This window comes from Hippocampus guttulatus, chromosome 6 (assembly GCF_054856545.1).
Source record: "Hippocampus guttulatus isolate MCC_2025c chromosome 6, RoL_Hgut_1.0, whole genome shotgun sequence".
Classification (NCBI taxonomy): Eukaryota; Metazoa; Chordata; class Actinopteri; order Syngnathiformes; family Syngnathidae; genus Hippocampus; species Hippocampus guttulatus.
In genome coordinates this window covers 17,173,665-17,192,728 of record NC_141266.1, presented here as the reverse complement: position 1 = coordinate 17,192,728, position 19,064 = coordinate 17,173,665, and the positions used below count along the sequence as shown (strand labels likewise).

Sequence of the window (19,064 nt, the reverse complement as noted above, 5' to 3'; positions counted from 1 at the left end):
GCATCACATCCGCGGTTCTGAGGTTCAAATCTTGGCTTGGACCTTGTCGTTTGGAGTTAGCGCGTTACCACCGTCGTTGCTTATGTTTTCTGCAGGTACTCCAACTTCCTTCCACATTCCAAAATAATTCACTATCGGGCCAGTGAAGACTACGTTTTTTATAGGTGTGACTGAATGAGTGATTGTCTACATGTGCCCGACTGCGTTTTCCTCCATCATGTCACGGGGTATTGATTCGCGCATTACTCCAGCCACTTGACAGGAAGACAGGGCGAAGCCCACCAACTATGAAGATAAAGTAAGTAAACATTATAATAATAATAATAATAATAATAGATTTTATTTATAAGCGCCTTTCAAGACACCCAAGGACACTTTACAATAACAAAAAACACAAAACAATATCTATATATTATGTAGAAAACGGTGCTGATGTAACTTGTTTTCTGCATCCTTAAATTGCAAGTGTCAAAAACCAGCATTGTGGATAGCCGTCAGTTTTTTTAGAGCGTTCCAGTGCCACGCTTCCGTACAATACAGGACCCCGTGATATTATAAAAAGTGGCGGGTTTAGCATCTAGCCTTCGTTTACCCAAAACTTTGCAATACGTTTGAATGCTATATCCCAGCCAAAATGTTTTAGTCCACAATGTCAGGTCCACGCTTCCGCGGTTTTGTATTGACTTATTTTTTAGAGTAGAATATATTGCTGTTGGCTTTCGTGAAGAAAATTCTTTTTTGGTCTCTGAGAGACTGATGACGTTTGTGGGTTTGACATCTTATGTTTTTCATCATATATTTGTCATTAGGCGGTGTAACTTTAATGACACTTTCAACATTAACTGTGCACTCGAATGTAGGAAAATAAAAACGTACTTTAAAACTCACCCACTGCCATTGATGGCAATAGATGCCAAATGTGCTTTGTGACTGGGAGCGTTGCCACGGAATGTTAATGCGTCCATGAAAACGTGTTGCACATAAAAGTTAAATCTGGAAATTGTACTGCCCTCCTTGTACACTTGCGATAGCCAATTATGCTTTCCGAGTAACATTGGCGGCCATGTTTGTGGAATGTGTTGCAAGGAAGGCTTCTGGTGTTGCTGGTCACAATACTTCTTTGTCTAATTTTGTACTTGTGAGGATGTGTTTACAAGTATTTATTTTCAATGACAGATTTTGACCTCCTACTTCAAAATGTATGTACATTTTACACCTTAATAGGAGGCGCCGTTGTGTCATGTTTTGGCTCTGTCTTTGTTTTTTTTTTCAGCACGAGTGAAGGGTGTGTCTCGTTAGTGGTGCACCTGTGCTTTGTTCCCAATCAAGTCGTCGTCAAGTCTTTGCTGGATTATTCATCTTTTTTGCTGTGATGATCAAGAGATATTTTCTACAAGTCATCTTCATGGTTGCTCCTGTTTCGATAGATTCATGTAAGTATTGCTTGTTAACCTTGTCATTTTGTTTTGTGTATTTTCTGAGTTCAAATTTTCCTTGCCTTTTGTAAGCGCCTTTGGTTCAGATTGGATTTTCCCGGTTCTTCGCTGCCCGTTTTTCCTGTAACTCAACCTTGTTGTATCGTAGTTTGTCCAAGTCTGCGTTTGTGGGATCCGCACTCCATCCGGTTTCTTTGCCGAACCTTGTCATGTTGTTGAGGTCTTCATTAGTGTTGATTAAGAAAGTGCTCTGTGATTGTACAGATCATAAATCACAAAGGTTTAGCAATGATTCATGCTGGTCCATGTTTTATGTGAAACAATGTTTTTGTAGTAAGTGCACTTAATGCATTATTCTTTATAGAAAATGTCACTCCATTCTTAAGAAATCCCACCAGCCATTTTGATTCATCATCTTTTATGTGGCAGACTCAAGGCCCATATAAATAGATGGATAGTCCTATAAACGCACATAGGTGCAACTGCGCTCTTCTTCCTCACTGATGACTCGGAACAGGATGTCGGGGACCTGAAAACTTCTGCAAAGTAGGTTTTGGATGATGAAGCCACAGAGCTTGTTAGCGCTATAACTGTCTCCCGAATGCACATGCTGTCGGGGGTTTATCTGAACTAATAAGGCTTGTCAGCAGCCCAAGTGGCTCATTCGCAAAAAGTTTTGGCAACACCGGTGCTATAATTGTACCTGTTTTATGACTTTCTTTTCGCTCACTTCTAGCACTTGCTTTTTTTTCACTCCCTGAAGAAGGTGAAGAGTCCATATATGCTGTCAAACACAAACCATTTGAGCAATGGCACGTTACCTCTGGTCACAATGTATATTGCTCATTTAGTGAGTGATTGATGCCTGAATTTGGTCTTTACTTTTACATCTTATGAATGCTGTGGACTTAATTTGAGTGTATCATAGTGGCTGCGTCCCAGTTTATTGTGTAGGCTGGCAGAATAAAAAGAAATAAGTCAATTGACAAGACCAGGGCCGTGTTTCCTTCAATACAATACAATGCAATGTACATGAATGTTACCCACAGAGCTAATTGGTGCCAAGTTGACTGCTTGGTCACAAGTTTTTTTTGTCTCCAAATTTGTCCGCAATTGGCTCTTGCTTTATTTACTGTATTTCCTCATACGAATGCTGGCCAAATCTCGAGTCACTCGCGTTGGGCCTCCAGCATGTCTTGTGGCAGCGGCAATTGCTTTCAACACAAAGAGACAGTAAGTTTCTGGTGTTTGAACTTCACGCTTGCAGCTTTGAGCCGTTCCCTGATCTAGCTTGCTATCCATCTTAGGAAATGCCGTAGTTTGTGTCTCTAACCCAGACAACTGTATGTGTGGTGAAAACAGAAACATTTTCAAGTTGAAGCACCCTTCGCATATATTCGTTTTGGCAAATGTGTCGACTCATTGCATGCGCCACATCTATGGATCAGCTACATTAATTGATAAATGTAATTGTGTGATTTAGTGTCGAAGTGCTTCATCCAACAGTGAAAATACGATAGCTGGTCTTCATGAGGCTCGGTTGGAACTCCCCCCCCCCCCAACAAAAATGTATATTAATTTAAATTCTTCTTAAAAACTAAAATTCTGTGCTGAAAACCAGTTCTGCCCTTGTTAGACATGCTTATGCAAAGTCGTACTTGTGTACACACACTCCACAATTGATGGGCTGACTGATTTCAGCCGTTGGAAAAAAACTCGAGGATGATAATTCCGCAATTCTTGATTCTTAGTGGTATTTAGACACACGGGAACTGTTTTAAATGTGTGTCTCTTTCATAACAAGACCAAACGAATGGTCTGTTTAGTCATCTGCTAGCAAGTACTTGCACGCGTGGACAAATAATAGGGCAGCAATTACAGAGTTAAACTGGTGACTCAGAACAACGAGCCCTGTGTTTACTGTCATGGGACCCCTGCTTTATTCTTGTAAGGGGTGTGCCCTGACGAGTTAATTATGTGCCCATCAAAACAATTTTTTAAATCACATCTGTGTACATTAATCCAACCACTTTCACACTTTATGCATTACAGTAATGACTTAAGTCATGACTTTGTAGCAGACTAAAAAAAAGTACTCCAAGTGTGGAAAATTCCCCCTTTTTTAAATGCATGCAGTTTACACAGACGTCCACTAGACGGCGACAGAGTTGCAAATTCTCCCTGAACCACATCTGCTCACGTCGTCCCCATTAACTGTTGCAAGTGACACTTTGATAGTTGTTCTCCGACCCTTTGGACAGGAGCCGTGATGGAGAGCTCGACTTGGAGCAGTGCTGGCACCCAAGGGAGAGATTCAGCCAATCATATGATATTATTCAGTTTGTGTGTGTGTGTGTGTGTGTGTGTGTGTGTGTGTGTGTGTGTGTGTGTGTGTGTGTGCGTGATTCCCTCAGGTTTGACTCGAGTGCACTATTATATTTTTTTTCTTTTTCTTGAAATGTTAGAAGCAGCCTTGACTGTTCCAATCACTCCCACACACGCACACACACAGCGGAAAGCACCAGGCGTTCACTGTCTGCCATGTGTTGTATGTTACTTTTCAGCGTGTTGAAAAACATTCAGTGTAGTGTTTTTGTTCCAACTTTTACTCTCCACTGAGCCACCATCTTCCCATTCTTTGCATAAGTGAACAAAGTTTCAGGGCGTGGCACTTGTTGCTGCGAGAACACACAAACGCACATACTTGTTCCGTGTAAAAGACGCCGGGGAAAAAAGGTATAAAATAAGACAAAGGTAGGGGGAAAAGGGGGCAACAAAAGTGCTGTAATTGCACGATACCGGCCGGGATCAGTGAGAATGTCAACGGTTGCTCAAGCAAAGGCAAGCGGCGGGCGCCCCTGTCCACATTCCTTCTCCCCCGCGCATGCACACGCCCTGTGACAGTGAAAAAAAAAAAAAGTTGGCCGCTGCAGCGAGAAGTTAAATCACGGAAAAGATATCTGCTGCTGCCTCATCTAGCACAGAAGAAAAAGAAGGAGCTGCTGCGCGTATTGTGATTTCTTCCTTCCTTCCCTCCTCAAATCTTAACGGTGAGTTTGGCTTTTTTTTCCTTCTTCTTTCCCACTGTATTGATGTGCCCCCACCCACCTTCAACAATGTTTTAATTGCAGCTTATTTCGACACTATCTCGTGAATGTTGCATTGCTTTTTCCCCCCCTTGCGCGCTCACCGAGCCGTCTCGGCGGATCAGGTTGTCCTCGGTAGTAAACGAATCCCTGTCGCTTTACACGTCCAGGGAAACCCAAGCCGTGTCAGGGTGACTTATTCATGAGCCGAATGTCATTCTTGCCTCTGCTTATTGCGCTCATTGTCGACAGTAGTTTGGGCTACATCTAAACACAAGACCCACCCACCCCCTTCCCATCATATGCGAAACCCCCTCATGTCTCCTCCACGCATTTTGGGCGCATGCGACCCCGATGAACGGCAAATTTAGCCTCTTTCCTCTCCTGATCAGTATTATTTTGTTGTACGCAAGTGTGTTTTTATGCATGGGTGATGACAAGAAAGAGGAAGTGTAGCAGTCACACCTTTTTTTTTTTATGCTAACACAGCACATGGGTGGGATTGACTCAAATGCCGTCATGTCTCAAACATACTTTGAATTGCCTGTACTATAATAATAATTACTACTGGTTGCCATGCTCAATTTGAATTAATGGGGTTTGCACAACTGTGGTGCATTATACTAAGAGATCTATCGTATACTTTGCCCCTCTAATGTAAGTTTCCAAACATCTGCAAATCACAACCCAAAAAAGGCCTATTTAAGTACAGTATATGAGTATTAGTGCCATACTGAGAGTATTATTATAGGAAGACAGAATTGTACAGTGGTGGCTTGAGATACGAGTAACTCAACATAAGGTTTTCAGGTTAGGGGAATTGTTTGGGCATTTTTTTGTTTTTTGTTGTTTTTTTTTGTTCGTGTTTCACTCACAACTAGCAGCAATTCATAAGAGTGAATGAAAAACAAGCAATTTATCTCAAAAGAGGCTTTAAGCTTTGTCATGCCACTCCCAGTTGCAGTTTACTGTCAAACTAAACATCAAACTAAGTTGCAATGTATGTTGCTGTAACCAACAATTCGATTTTAATAATCGATTAATCAAGGAATTTGATAGTTTTAATTTACGTGACATTACAGTATTTCAAATTGACACTGCGGTCGAGCGAGAGGTGACTCGCCACGAGCAGATTGTCACACATTTGAAGAGTGGGGCGCTTTGAAGAGATGTACAAGCCGTCAAAGGTGTTGGTGTTTGAGAGGGGTTTTTTAAGCCTTTTCCAGTGTTTGTGGAGATGTGAGTGGCATCACCGTTTAATGTGTTTATTGGTTACGTTTAAGGCCTCCTCCTGCTACCGATAGATTTGTTCCAACGTTAGCATTAGCTGGCGCTAAATTGGCCTGGCGCGGAATGTCATTTGCGCCCGTTTACCTCATTTAGTGTGTCTTGTGTCTATTTGGCATTAACGTCCAAGCTCCAAAGTCAAATAGTGAACATATTTAGAAATGTTCTCTTGGCATTCAAACACCTACCGAACACTGTAAATGTCTCCATAACAACAGATCATTAAAAAAAAAAGTGTTCAAATTGGTGGAACTAAGTGTTTTATACTCAGTAACTGCTACAAGTGTGTTTTCTATGCATATTAATGAGCTTAGTAGTTTGCCTTTGGGCGTTCCTAACCTGCTTTGCCTCTCAACTGGTTTCGACTTGTCTTCTTTGTTCTTGCAACACTGACGATACAACCAGATAGGCGCACTGTGTCATGTCCTCGCAGTCACTTGTGACATTCAAACAATGTGACATGACCAAAGTTTGATGAAAACATGCAAGCGGGGAGGGACAGAGATGTAAATGCTATGCTATTTGAAAGCGCTTTGAAAAATCTGATAAATGGATTGAACGAGAAGTATGAACTGGACAATGAAAGTACAGAGGGCCCTCTCATTCAAAGCAATGTGTTCCAAAATGCTGGCCAGTCTGTAATCCTTTCCCCTCTGATTGCGGGCGGCAAAGCAATGTTTCACATGGAAAGTAATTGTAAGAGAAATAATCCATTCATGGGCAAATTGCCACTATCATAAAACTTATTACGGAGGACAGGATGTTTTGGAAAACACATTTTATGATTCAAAAATGTATTAGAAATGAGCAGTGCAGAAAAGGCACAATCATAAATTCATGATGATTTGAGTACTATTTTGGTCCGTAACGTTTCAGAAAATAGGCAAAATGTTGTGGTCATTGTTTTGCGAATTGCGCTTCGCTTTCATGGAGAACGGCAGAAATTGAATAATATTTACCTGGTGACACGGTGAAATTCCAAGCATTTGGGCAATTTTAAATTGAAAAAAGGTAGCTAATCGATTCATAGATTCTGAAAAATAATCAATGATTTTTTTTTTTTACATTAACGTCTAAACTGTATATCTGATTCATATCTTTTATTGGGGGAAAAAACGACACCGCACTTTTCATTGTGAAGGGCGCTTCACATTTTGTGATCGTTTTCCTCTCCTTTCTCTGGTATCCAGCAGCTTTTTATTGCATCGAATTCCAAGTGCGAGTCAGACCACAGTATAAACTGGGCCTTGCTCAAGCCCTGTGAGTCACACTTGAGGGCAAACCACGTGCTAATGTGCACACAAGCAGCCTGCCCCGTGCTTTTATTCAACTTTGCTAGTATACTACTTCCCTTCTTACCCCCCCACCCCCATCCATAATGTTTCTCTCCCTCTTCGTTAGTTTTCTTGTTCTATCTCATTACACTTGGAGTGCCTGCTAATGGGCGGCGGCCTGTCAGTGCCGTGAATGTATGGCCCAGAAACGCGTGCACGAACACGAGCATGTGTGCTGCCACGCTGTTGTTCAAAAGGTGTTGGGACGATTATAGCACACTATTAAATAATTTAAATTTCAACCCCCCCGATGATTAGCAAGCGGATGACAGATGCTCACTAGAATGTCGGGGGGAAAAAAGTGTGCTTGTGTGCCTGGCCGTGCAGTCAGGCCTCTGTGTAACACAATCCTGATGTGTTGGGCCTCACTCACTCACTCACTAATTAGGTTAATGCAAGTTACGTCCTAATTGTTACTGCTTCGTATGGGTGTGTGTGTGTGTGTCCATTTGGGTGTGGAGCAGTGTGTATGCTTAGTGTAAGCATTGTGCTATGACATCTGTGCCACATGGAAGATTTATCTGCCGTTCCCTAGGCAACAAAACCAACAACAAGATGGCTCCCAGCAGGCAGTCGTCGTCATTGGCTAGGCCGTTTCCTGAATGTCGTTTCCGAGTCAATCAGTCGGTCAGCCTTTCGTCTATGGAAATCTTGCAGCGAGGCCTCCACCGCACCGCAGGGATAATGATCAGCTCCACATGGGTGGCTCAAAGTCGAATCCGTGGCAGCTGCTTTCAAACAGGAGATGCTTTCAAATACTTCACAGTTATGAAAGTGGAGGATACGTTTCAAGTAGATCACGTTCTTTTGTACGCAAGTCAGAGTCTGAGTCGTTTGTCTTCAAGTATCAGGGGAGTCTTGAGCCGATATCTCGGCAATGAGGTAGGAAGGGGGGAAAAAGTCCATCCAATTAAAAAAATAATAAATCTTCAGTGTATCCTAACATTATTAACTTTATAAGGCTTTAAGTCAGAAGCGGTTCAAATCAAGTGAAGAAATCAAATATTTTGTTCTTCATTATAGAAATTAAGCAAATACAAAAATCCGACCTTTTTCAGCCAAGACTTGGCATCTGAAAAATCACACGATCGGCCCCGATTTCCGGTCACATGATCAGTTCGGGACAGCTCTCGTTCTAACAGGACGTTAGCTGTGGGAAGTCAAGCTGCGTCCACGAATACCTCTGCTCAGGCAGCAATATTCGGCTCCATCCAGCACCGGCGTGGAAACGGGACTTCAGAACGGTCCAAAAAAAACTAACAGCTATATGCCCACAAAACGTTTTTCTTATGTCGAGACTTGATGAGAAATTTTTGCGGTTACAGTCTGCTTGCATCAGAAAGGCTGGGTGGCGGTGGGGACTTGTGTGTGCATTACTGCCACCCACAGGACTGGAGGGAATAGTAGGAATCTTATCGAGGTGTGATATATAAAATTTTTCCCATTGTCATTGAGTCAGACAGTTTTAGGATTGTTCAGCCATTTTAGGATTTGAAGGAGCCAATAAGCAGGCTCCTCATAATAATAATAATAATCTTCTGCTTAGCCATGTTTATATTTGTTACACAACACCCCAGGAGCTCTGCTCCAAATAATTTTAATAGCATTTCACACTTCTATTACACATCTAGTCACTATAATGGAGGAAAATATTCAATGGCTATAAACAGGAAATTATGGAATCAGAACACACAAAGTGGAGCAAAATGGCATTACATATTTCAAAAGTGAAATAGTGGTTTGCAGTCGAGAGGTTCTGGGTTCGAGTCTCTGTAAATGAGTTTGCTTATTCTCCCTGGCCTTGCGTGGGTTTTCTCATGGTACTCCGGCTTCCTCCACATTCCCCAAAAAATGCATGTTAGGGTTATTGAAGACTCTAAAGTCTCCATGGGTGTTTTGTTTGGATGTCACCTATGATTAGCTGAAGAGTATTCCAGTCAGCTAGGCTTGGCTCCAGGACAGGCGCTACAGAAGACGAATGGCTATTGCTCATAGTGTGTGTCTGACTGCCCCTTCCCTGGTACGCGAGGTAGCACAGCCTACCACGTTTGAGGCTTGTGGGCGTGACTTGTGCGAAATCGGTTGAACACATTCTGCCTAGCAACAAGTGACTCTGCCAAATGTAAATAAATCGCAGCAGTTCAATTGATTTCCATTATCTGCTAGCTAGCTAAAAATGTAATTACAGTTATGAACGTTTGGCAATGACAATCGTCTTACAACTTTACGCTTAATTACTTACAGATTATTTGATTTTGAAATAAATGCACTGGAAGTTCATGTGTAGGCCAAGACCCTCTAACTTTCACTCATACCCCAAGCTAAATTTAGCTCCTCTCCAGTAGAGATGTTTCAGCATTCTTTTGTATTTTATTTTTAATTTTATTTAAACTTTTTAGGGCTTTGTTGCCCACCATTTATCTTTCCCGATATTTCCATCTAAAACGGGACTCAATGAGATAAACAGCCGTTGAGTTCACAACAATAGCTACTCCGTATCTCATCGAGGCCTTTAGATTCTAGCAGGTGAACCTTTTGGCGCTTGTTTGACCTTCTGAATGGAAATTTTCCTCCTTTACTTGAGCATTCAAGTGTCCCGCATGGGAGGAGAGTCATAGCGGACAGCAGCGAGTAATTTGAGCCAGATGCGCCCCAAAGGCATCCTGGAGATCAGATGTCCTGCGTCAGAGATCACGGCCCCCATTGTATTCCTCTCCTCCTCTTCTTCCAACTTGTCCACCGCTCGCTCTCTCCCTGACCTGCCACTCCCCTCTCCTCGCAAATGCTGACATCAACAGTTTGGATCACCTTTCATACTGACGAAACAATATCATGTCGAAAATGGACTCCGACTGAGTGTTGTATTAATAACAAGAGTATTTCTGTCTTCATGTTAGAGCACACTGATCATTTCTTTGGTAGTCTCTAATACTGGCGGACCAGCATGGACACATAATGTTGCATTTAGCATCAGCGCTGTTATTTTTGAGAACGGTCTTTATACTACTATTTAGATTTTTTTTTGTTTGTTTTTCATTCAACCTTTACTTCTCCAGGGAAATCATTTGGCAGCAATTCACTTTTACAATGCCGACGACCTCGCTACAGACAGTAGGGTTAAAAAAAAAGGCAAAATAAAAGCAAATTCAAATAAATCCATAAAACGTATCCACAAGACATAATAAATAAAAACACTGATAAATGATTTTGGTCAAAGCCAACGATGGCTTTGACCCTAACACAGCTTAGTTGACCACTCCTAAAATCTCGTGGCCGAACTCCGCGTTATCCATGACGTTTCCGTGGCATTTAGTCATAGCAGCTGTAAAATCTCTGAGGCGATGAAACCTTAAGGTGCAGGTGTCAAACTCAAGGCCCGGAGGCCAGATCCGGCCCGCCTCATCATTTTATGTGGCCGGGCAAATCAAATCAAAGTTCCATGATGCTTGCTAAAGTCTGAACCAAAATGTTTAAATTGTCATATGTAATCCACAATAACGGTCATTATTCTTAACTTCTGATTTTAAAACAAATTATCCATCAATTTGTTGTGCGCTATGTATGTAATATGTGGAGGTGATTAAACATTTATATGGTTTCCCAAAATTTATAATGGCTCTCCAAGGGAAACCGTAACTACATTGTGGCCCGCGACAAAAATGAGTGTGACCCCCCTGCCTTAAGGGGAAAAAAAACCTTAAGAATGAATCACATGTGATAATGCACATTACCAGATGTCACTTTGCATTTACAACGGCGCATGTCATAAAATAGCAATGCTATGATGTTTCTTCGAACTGATGTGATTTCTTGTTTCCGTAGACATGGAGTCAGCCATCCAGACATTGGTGACCACATTTCTTAGTTCTACCAGAGGCAAGGAGAACATGGATGGGAAATCCTTCCAGAAGATGGTAAAGAAGCACCTCGGAAGCGTCATGGAGGTAAAAACGCTCACTCCTCAAGCAAAGTGCTGACATTTCCATCCCCGACTATTCTGCCTGCACTTTCGGGGTGGAAGCATAGTTCGCTAACTGCACGTCGTGATTGCGCGAACGAAGATGCTCAAGTTTTGACATAATGGGGGAGAGGCGAGTCATGCTGGAATCCAAAGTGTGTCACGTGGCGCTGTTTTAGCCACGCCCTCCCACCCCAAAAAAGGGAGAAAATTGAAATGGTGAAGAAATGTTCACGGCTGTATCTCCACAACTCATCTTATCGGTCTTTGCACACTTTTAGCAATTGATCTTCAAATGTTTCTTTTCCACCTGAAACGCATCTCGCGATTTATCGTAGGATGCCAACAGCTCGGCAGCCGTCAAGGAAATGCAGAACGGCCTGGATGAGAACAAGGACGGAAAGGTCAGCTTTCAGGAATACCTCACTCTGATTGGCTACATCGCCAAGGCGGTCAGCGAGAGCAAGCATCCATCCAACGCGGCGGCGTCATAGACGGAGACACATTTGGGGCCGTGCTTCTTTTTCTTCCACCGCACACAGTCAGCCAACCTTTTGTATCGATCTCATCCTCCTTTTAACCTGCTTGCGTCCATCTTGTATTCAAAGCTCCCTCCATGTTGATCTCAAGAAAACATTGAAGAACTCCCATGTCAAGAATGCAATTAAAGCTTTTTACCGACACCGAATTGTTGATGTGTGGCGTCATTTGTGTGTCGAAAATGCGCTCGCGGCGGGTCCCCCCGACGTGCTTCTAAAATTAGCTTTGCGCGGTTTCCCTGATGAGCGTCAAGTACTGAAACGAGATCCTAGCACATAAGAAATGAGCCCCATTGTGCTTCACCCTCCGCTCTGCAACACTATACCAACACACGCAACCAATGTGCTAACATGACTCGCAGGGCAAGACATGCGATGACGGCACATTTAAGCATAAAGTACAGAAAACCATTTTAGACCACCTGTCCTTGCTGCGTGTGACCCGGTTGACGTTTTTGTTTGTTTTTTCTCTGAGATACAATATAAGCTGCCTCTTCATCTTGAGTTGTGTGCAAAAATATAAATTATGAATGATGGATGGTGGCAAATGACGACCAATTCTTTAATGCACATGATGCAAAACGCCATAGACGGGCAAACAAAACTACCGGTAATCGATGTCGATGTGTGATAACCCTTGAAGCATCAGCTATGGTTGGAGTCTATTGGGGTATTTTCCCCCCCTCCTCTTTCCGACTGTTTTCCTTTCACATCTAAGATATCGGGCCACTGAACAGTGACCCGCCAGGCTTCTCTCCTGCCTCCCCCATGTTGGTCATATATATATATATATATATTTATACACACACTGGGCTAATCATTCATACATCCCTCACACATTGCACAATAGTCAGGTTGACGTGTGAGCCCTAACTGCCGTTTATTTGTAGCAGTGTACAAGTCATGCCGCACCGGTTTGTTGCAATGCAGTCGGTACAGTGAACAAAGCCCGTCAAAGTAATGTGGCACATTATTTAGATTGCAACATTTATCACCTTTCGCACATTTACCCTGGCGTGTGTAAACATGTTCATGCCACAACTGAATTACACCAACGTCACAAATTTGTGTGTATGTGTGTGTATCTATTTATCTACCTCTATCTATACATATATTTTATTTATATTTATTTATTTACAACGACATAGCCAGTTTCATATAGCATACAAGCATTTGGTAGACATGTCTGTCATTAGTAGACTCATGTAAAAAAGCACACATGCCGTCTGTGGAATTGAATTGAAGTGGACATTTTAGGGTCATTTTGTTTATTTCGAGCGGTCTTTCAAATACGAACTCTCCCTAGAAATGTTGTCAGATTGCTACCAAATTTGAATCACCCATACTAGGCTAGATTTAGACTGTGTGGTTCAAACGGCATGATTTTGTTAGCTCTCAAGTGCTTCGAGGTTAGCGTTGAGGCGGATAGATATACCCCATATATGCCAGCGAGACGGTCACGTGCGGAGCACAATTTGGATCCAGATGCAGACAGGACACCCAAGTGGAAAAACAAAGTCTTCACACACAAAATACAACGTAACAACAGAGAGCAGGGCGTTCTTACACTGTATCACTAAGCAACTCAATCTTAAACACTAAGGAGCATCAACACAATAACCAGAATAACAAATAGATTGAAAAATCTAAACCACGTTGAATGTGGTCTGAATATACGATGTATAAGGTCTGTCCATCATTGAATAAGCAAATGAGGTAGAATGGAGTAATGCTGAGGTTACCCCAGGCTAACTAAATGCTATGTAAAGTCTAATATTTGTATTATGCACATTATGTGTGATTGTTTACTTCCATGTGGCTACTGCTGTGATGCTTGTGAGTTATGTGCAATTTGGACATCTGCAGATTCGGGTTGTTTCATGTCGTCTGTGATCGCTCAGGCTATATATTCCATATGTGCCACTTGAAATGTATATGGACATAGACCAGAAAAATGTTTACGTACCTTTTGGGTATTAAATTAGAATTGGATATTTGGATCTGTAGTGTAAATCCAGCCGTAGACAGATTGTTGACACAAAATTGCAAATAATTTGAGTTTTCATGATTCTGTGTGGGCAGTGCATGACAGTTTGATGTCCTGCCATAAATCATGACATTATAAAATCAAAACTACACAAGGTCACAAATGTCTGGAAAAGGTTATGAATTGCTCCCTTTTCCACAAAGACCAAAAAATGCATTGATTTCCATAAGAAAGCTTCGCCCCACGCACATTGGTGAAAATCTAAGCAGTGGACTCATTTAGGTACCTTGGTGTGCACCTAAATAATACACTGGCCTGGACAGGCCAGTGTAGCATGTCCGCCTCACAAATTCTGATGTTCAAGGTTTGAATTTTAGTTGCGTTCCTGCGTGGAAGTGGGAAAACCTCGGTTAGACAGATTCAAAAGAATTCTGGTACGTTCTTGGCCAGCCTGGAGCTTGTGAAACAACTCCCAAGAAATTTGGCCGGGAATCCATTTAGCTTCTTCGATTAGCCTAATGCATGGGTGTAGACACAGGCCCTATTTTGTCTGCGTTAGGTCATGTTGGGTTCAATGTAACATCTTCAGTGTGTCCAATAGACAGGTAGCAGGTGTCTGAATAAAGGAGGAGGGAGAGGAGTGACACGTGGAAGGAGGATGGGTCGAGTGAGGGCCGTATTTAAGACTGGGTCCTGCTCATCCTATTCACCAGTTGCTTTTTCCATTTCGCTCTCCGCGTACACCTGAGCGTCCAGCCGGTCTTCGTCATCCAGTCAGGTAAGGATGAGGTTCACTTTGCTGAGAGGAGGATTTATTTCTAAATGGAGAAAACACTGATCGATTTCTAACGATAGGGAGTGTCCGAAATGTTTGTCATTTTAAGGGTTAGTTATCGTGTGAAGCACTCACAAATAGTTGTCACCAAAATTCTTAACAGTTAGTATTCTTGATTCGGACTTGTTTGTACCTCTGTATTTCTCAACCAATTCAAACCATTTCAACGTCAAAAATATCCAGCTCATTCACGAGATGATGTGGACGAGCATATTCCCTGAAATCACTTTTGGTGAGCAACACCATTCAAATGAATGAAGAACAAATTCACCTCACATTTCATCAATTCTTAACCCGTTCAACTCATTCAACTTTAAAATGTTCAGCATTGTTGTAAAAAATAAATAAATAAAAATCCACATTTTTTTGTGGGGGGAGAAAATTCCCGAATTAATACATGAGAGGGGAAAATCGCTTATTTATTATAATTTTTAAAAAACATTCAAAGAATTCCTACTTTTTCAAAATTCCATCTTTACTCGAGAAAATTCCCAAACAAATGGAGAAATATATCATATTTAAATCACCCCAAAGTCACAATTATCGGACTGGTTCAATGATTTCAAAAAGTTCCACATACCAAAAAGTCCACAATTTCAGAGAATCACCAAATGAAATGAGAAATTAAAAAAATAAAGTTCCCCAAATACTCCCATTTTCCAAGCAATTTAGATCATTTCAGTGTTCAATTTGAATTGAGCTCATTTTTTAAAATGACCATTTCTTCAAACAATTCAAACCGACTTCAAAATACAGGACAAATAAAGGATATCTTAATCTTAATCTTAAAACGTCATTTTAAAACTTCCGAATTTCAACGAGGTCCACAATTCTATTAAAAAAATTCACAAAAGAATAGAATACTTTTTTAAAAATGTCACCTTTCAGATTCAAAATGATCCCAATTTCCAAATGTTCAACATTGCCAAAAAGTCCACAATTTCCATGAACAATCTCCAAAATGAATGAAGAAATGTGAACAATTCTGTAATCCCCCCGCCCCTCCCCAAATTTCTTACATTTGGAAATTATTTGACAGCATTTCAGTCACTCGCTCTATCCTGGTTCACGGGTTGCACAAGCCGTTTTGGGTTTCAGGCCTTATCAGCCGGCTCACATGTCCGGCTGACTGCCAAAGGTCCAAAGCGTGGCATCAGATGATGTGTAGCGGAATCCTACCGACGGAAGAAACGCTAGCGATGAGCAAATAGAGCAAAATTGACACCGCAACGCTTCCAGGGTTCTCCCTCTCCTTGTTAATGGTGCTCGACCTGCCCTGCGGCGCCACTCTAATGGGGCACGTTTTGCTTTCTATGTTGGCTGGTGTGTGTGTGTGTGTGTGTGTGCGCGCCGTGTGTCCACTCACAGCAGCATGTCTTTGCCCGACCCCGAGAACGCGTCCACCCTGGAGAACGCCATGCAGCTCATGATCCAGACCTTCCACAAGTATTCCGGCAACGAGGGTGACAAATACACGCTGAGCAATGCCGAGCTCAAGGAGATGCTCACCACCGAACTGGGCCAATACCTCGGGGTAAGGAAGTGGACGCTCAACACCATTGATGGGCATGATTGAAATGATTATTTTTTTGGCTATATTTTCTTTTTCCTCTTTTCTGTTTTTGTTCTTTTCTTTTTTTATTTCCCTTCAGTTTGTCTTACTCTGTTTATTCTCATCTTGTCTTTTTTTGTTTTTCTCCTTTTCCTTTTCTCTTTTTTCATCTTTTCATTCATTCCTTATATTTTACTTCAAATGGATTTGGGTTTAAAAAGATAGACGCACTATTCTATGCAGAACGCCAAAGATAAGGAGGCGGTGGATAAGGTCATGCGTGAACTGGATTCCAACGGGGATGGCGAGGTGGATTTTACCGAGTTTATCATCCTGGTGGGCGCCCTCACTGTGGCCTGCAACGACTTCTTCCTGGAGTTCAACGAAAAGCCGGCAAAGAAGAAGTAAACGCCGTCTCGACGCGCTCCCATCCAAGGGAGGAAAGACCCACACCACATATACACAAACATACTGTACATGCCTAATTTGAGGGGAGAGTGTTGTCCTTTTTGTGTCTGCACTGTCTCTTTAAATTCACATTTACGTCGGTCTCTTGTTTCTGTTCGTGCATTTTAGAACACTTTGGAATTCCCCCTGGAAAGAATAAATGTGATCTTTGATCAAAAGCGTCCTTTCGTGGTTATCTGCTGACTAGAAATGGCCGCCAGGTGGCAGTAAGTGGCCGCGGAACGAGCTGATTTGAGGACGCCGCATTTTCTCTTTCGGTGGCACGAGATCGCGTAGTCCAACTTTTTCAGGATTGGACGAGTAAATAAACTTTTGCTGCTGCATCAAAGCGCCACAACGTCCGTGAAATCTTGGTTGTGCCGTAAGGGCCACGAGTGCTGAACATTCCCGCAGTGGGGAAAAAAACAACAACTTGTGAGTGTGGAAGTATGAAAAAGGAAGCAGAAGCAGCCTCAATATTAGAAAGCCAGGAAATGGTTCTTTCTGTCTTTCTATCCTGTGGCAGAGGATTAATGGGGAATGTCGGGAAAACCTCACAAAAGACTCCAGTGTACGGTAGCGCGATTGAGGGCATTCCTCTATTAGAAGAGCCTTTTTTCCCCATGATGTAAAAAAAAGAATAACGATACAGTGAGGACTCATAAAATGTGGAAACGCATTGTTGTACACTCACATAAATGCTGGGCATCTTTCAGCTCTTTATGATCCAAGATTTGTAAATCAGAACAATTAGGTTGCAATAAAAAGGTCAGCAACAATTTCCAGTGATTTCATTGATTCGTTTCCTTTGACAGCCGGTTACAAATACTTTTTCCATCCTTTAGCTCCGTTAGCAAAGGTTTGTTCGTTGGATTCCTCTTAAAAGCTTTCCTGAGTGATTATCCTGTGGTGTGGGGTGTGTTGAGACTTTTTTTTTTTTTTGCCTGATCTGCTTGGAAAATGGTCGGAGCTGACAAGGATAATTTTTACAACTGTTCAATAATTCATTTCTGTGTGTGGTTAACACCAAATTGAGCTTCACCGTGGACTCTGCAATTGTGACTTGAAACACAATGATAGCCAATTAATCGGGATGAAAAAAAAACATTGAGGTACAAATTGACGTGTAATTTGATTCCTGACACAGTTTATGTAATTAGATTTTTTTTCAATTGACCATTTTAATAGGGGTGTAATGATTCATTTAAACAACAATTTGATTCCTAACACGATTTGCGGTTGCTGATTCGATTAATGGCCGATATTGGTTCATTGAGGACCATCCAATCCGAAACAGTTCAATGGCTTGAAATCAATTCAGTAATTTTTTTTAGCCAAACATTAGGAGGTAAACTGAATTATGGATATTTTCAACAAACAATCAACAAAAACGCATTCACACTTCATTTGAATCAAGTGCCATGAACATCTCCTCAGGTTGGCTTCACGGTAGTTTACCTGCTATTTCTGGTGTTGTTCTTCAACATAGAAATGATACAAATGCATCAATGAAATCAAAAATAAAGAAACAGTGGTTGAACCTGCTACTATCATTCACTTTGGAAGAAACAGAATTGCACAAATATTGAACAAAAGATCAAGTGTATCCCAACTATTCTTCAATGACTGCATTTTTTTATTTGCTTGTTTTTGCCAATGTTTTGTCTTCAGCCTGAGGCACCCTGACTGCAAAGCGAAAATCAGTATTATGCTCTGCTGCTTTTGTTCTTAAAAATCTTAATGTGTCCACCGACACAAACACAATGCCCTTCTATGGTATTAATCTGTTGCCAAAACTTATTTTTTTATTTTTTAGTTCCATATGCAGCGAGACTCAGCCTAGGGGAGAGCAAAGTGAACATACAATGGCGCCTCAGTAGATGGTTGAGCGACTTATTTCGAACATCTTTGCAAAAGGTACGTTATATACAATATGTATAGATGTGCGCGTGTGTGAGTGTGTGTGTGTGTGTATACATGCATGCACGCGCATACACATGCACACACACACACACCGTATTTCCCGCAGTATAAGGTGCTTCGGAGTAAAAGGCGCACCTTCAATGAATTTCAAAACAGTTTTCATATATAGGGTGCACCGCATTTATAAGGCGCATAAAATCAAAGCTACAATAGTGGCTGTGGTAACGTTATGCATCCACTAGATGGAGCTATACTAAAGGGAATACAATACAAAACAGCTTTATTTATATCGCGCCTTCACAACCGCTGCAGCTGTCACAAAGTGCTTAACAGAGCATTTAAAATACTACGTCCAAGAAATAAAAATATTAATTCTTATACAAGGCGCATCGGATTATGAAGCGCACCGTCGGCTTTTGAGAAAATGGAATGCTTTTAGGTGCGCCTTATAGTGCGGAAAATACGGTACTTGCAAGTAAAAGACTCACTTTAAAAGTTGGAAAAGCGGCTATACTGTGACCAGCGCGTGCCCTGTACAGGGTGTACTGTCCTCCGCTTCTGGCCCCAAAATCAGCAAAAATAGGCTCCAGCTCACTCGCGAACCCTTATGAGGAAAAGCCCTTCACAAAATAGGCTGAACGATGTACAATGCTGCGTTATATACGAACAAGGGGTGAGTT

General features: G+C 41.7%; 2 protein-coding genes across 3 annotated transcripts; both read left to right on the top strand.

Annotated features, from left to right (window-relative positions):
• Positions 1-54: 54 nt before the first annotated feature.
• Positions 55-17,077, top strand: s100t (S100 calcium binding protein T). Of its 2 annotated transcripts, XM_086113053.1 has the most exons (4): positions 55-298; positions 1,274-1,433; positions 15,831-15,996; positions 16,258-17,077. In XM_086113053.1, the coding sequence occupies exons 3-4, from the start codon at positions 15,835-15,837 to the stop codon at positions 16,420-16,422; spliced, it is 327 nt and encodes a 108-aa protein (XP_085969179.1). In that variant the 5' UTR covers positions 55-298; positions 1,274-1,433; positions 15,831-15,834; the 3' UTR covers positions 16,423-17,077. The 2 variants fall into 2 exon arrangements, with proteins under 2 accessions (XP_085969179.1, XP_085969180.1); XM_086113054.1 differs by lacking the exons at positions 55-298; positions 1,274-1,433 and adding an exon at positions 13,333-14,405.
• Positions 4,322-11,789, top strand: LOC147203841 (protein S100-A13). Its single transcript, XM_086113055.1, has 3 exons — positions 4,322-4,486; positions 10,966-11,087; positions 11,440-11,789. Exons 2-3 carry the CDS (start codon positions 10,968-10,970, stop codon positions 11,593-11,595), a joined length of 276 nt encoding a protein of 91 aa, XP_085969181.1. The 5' UTR covers positions 4,322-4,486; positions 10,966-10,967; the 3' UTR covers positions 11,596-11,789.
• Positions 17,078-19,064: the final 1,987 nt, after the last annotated feature.

What these genes read in the sequence shown, in the direction of transcription:
- LOC147203841 (XM_086113055.1), top strand. Translation starts at nt 10,968, where the DNA reads ATGGAGTCAGCCATCCAGACATTGGTGACCACATTTCTTAGTTCTACC. An exon ending in ACCTCGGAAGCGTCATGGAG is followed by an intron (nt 11,088 to 11,439) that starts GTAAAAACGCTC and finishes GATTTATCGTAG; the next exon opens with GATGCCAACAGCTCGGCAGC.
- s100t (XM_086113053.1), top strand. Translation starts at nt 15,835, where the DNA reads ATGTCTTTGCCCGACCCCGAGAACGCGTCCACCCTGGAGAACGCCATG. An exon ending in AACTGGGCCAATACCTCGGG is followed by an intron (nt 15,997 to 16,257) that starts GTAAGGAAGTGG and finishes TATTCTATGCAG; the next exon opens with AACGCCAAAGATAAGGAGGC.